Below are 1915 nucleotides of genomic sequence, written 5' to 3' on the forward strand. Positions count from 1 at the left end.
TCCGAAAACCCTATTTTCTCTTCTTTGGTCGAGCACGAGATTCTTTGGTCGAGCACGAGAGAGATGAAGAAGGGACATGTTTTGGGGTGTAAATGTTCCTATAAATGGTCAAAAACGAACATCATTTTTCATCTCCATTGAAATGATCCATCTTAGTAGAGAAACAAACAGGGCCTAATACAATTATTCAAATACAAAGACCCAAGGCAAAACATAGTATCACATAAAATGAGGAGAGACAAAAAAAACATTTCCAACCGGAGAACTTGAACACACTAGTTATATACCCATAATTGATAACGCATGAACTATGAAATTAGGGTTTTTACTTTTTAAATCTTGAGATAATCATTGTCAATAGGTTTAAACACATGAGAAGCCTCTTCCTCAATGAACTTCAACTGTCCTTTCGTAAGGTGCAAGTAAACCATCCAATCTCCGTCGTCCACTGAGCTTGGCATCGGCATAACGTATCCGGCGCTGCCTCCCCATGGGAAATGGTAAGATCCAAAAACCGGCGAGCCCCACCCGTAATCCACTTGGGTCACGGGAAAACTCCTCCCGGAAGAAACCACAAACGCGGGTCCATCGTCAGATCCGACGCTGTAGATTCTTGAAACCGAAGGTGTTGGGCGACGAGTCTCAACCCAATCGATCAAATTCAAAAAATGTTCTTTGGTCGCTGATCTCTCCAAGAATCTGTGAACTTCATCGGTCACCCAAGACAGTGGCTTGTTAATCAAGTCATCGATTCTCTGTCCACCAAATGGGATTGAAAGAACGTTTCCGAAGTAAGTATTGTTTTCTTGCTCCATAAGTCTCCTCCTTCCGTCCACGACGATCCCGAGTTTTGAGGTCTTGCTAGGGACTGGATGATCTTTAGCTGTTTGTTCTGCCACGAGTTTCCACAGAAACGCACTAAATGATTCAAGTTTTGTCCTTTTACCGTTTTTCGAGCTGCTGGCTAGAGTTTGGAGCTCGTCTAATGCATCCGCTTTTATGTAATAGATACGGCTCGTAAGGAGATTTTCTGGATTGGTAGTTTCTTGTGGAGGGGGCAAGGAGGTGACAGGCATAAAAATTTGGTCTATAGATGAATCGATGACCAAAGGTCGTCGTGGGTTTAGCAGAGATCTTCGAAACGATGGTACACAAGAGATTGGTACGTCAGACCGTGATATCTCGGCCCACGATAAGAGAAACATGTTCATGGAATATGCGTCCGCTACACGATGATCAAATGTGCAGCCAACAACTATGCTTCCACATTTCAGTTGAGTTACCTGTTCAGACAATTAGACAAAAAGACGAGTTATAAATATAATGTTGTTGTTGTAATGAACTAGTGTTGTCTTACGCTGAAAGTGTTACCTGAATCGCTATGACTCCATGTTTCTTGATGGGAACAAGCTTGCCAATACTTTCATCAGGATCATACAGGTTAAGCTCTCGAAGCTCCACGTCAGCACTGGCTTCCACAAAATCTACGCCACGATTGTTGCAGAGAATCTCCGGTTCTCCGGTAGTATTGGTGACGATCTCGCCAGCAAAGGCGTAGTAGGAGACGAGAGTCTCTGCCAAAGCCGTCTTGAGGGTTTCATGAGCCACTGTGTTGGTAATGTTAAGTGATTTCTTGTAGCAGAAGCAAACGTTGACGTCGAGAGGAGGAAGGAGGAGGTCGAGGTTCGAGAGTGGGAGCCAGTGGTCCTGGAGGGGAAGAGCCGCTGTGATGACTTGCTTCCTGGTGGTGGTCACGTGGAAGCCACGTGCTTGCTCCGCCGCTTCTCCCATTTGGGTTGTTGTTTTCGGAGAGAATGAAGAACGTAGTGTGGTGTGGGTTGTTGGAAGATGCTGTCTAGACGAGAATTTATAACAGAGTTTAGGAGTGAATTAGGTGAAACTTTCCAACATTTCG

General features: G+C 44.6%; 1 protein-coding gene across 1 annotated transcript; it reads right to left on the minus strand.

The window, feature by feature from the left end:
- Nucleotides 205-1891, minus strand: LOC104703241 (shikimate O-hydroxycinnamoyltransferase-like). The gene is made up of 2 exons (XM_010419213.1): nt 1372-1891; nt 205-1283 (listed from the first exon to the last, which is right to left on the minus strand). The coding sequence occupies exons 1-2, from the start codon at nt 1789-1791 to the stop codon at nt 333-335; spliced, it is 1371 nt and encodes a 456-aa protein (XP_010417515.1). The 5' UTR covers nt 1792-1891; the 3' UTR covers nt 205-332.

The sequence above is a fragment of the Camelina sativa genome, chromosome 7 (genome assembly GCF_000633955.1).
Source record: "Camelina sativa cultivar DH55 chromosome 7, Cs, whole genome shotgun sequence".
Classification (NCBI taxonomy): Eukaryota; Viridiplantae; Streptophyta; class Magnoliopsida; order Brassicales; family Brassicaceae; genus Camelina; species Camelina sativa.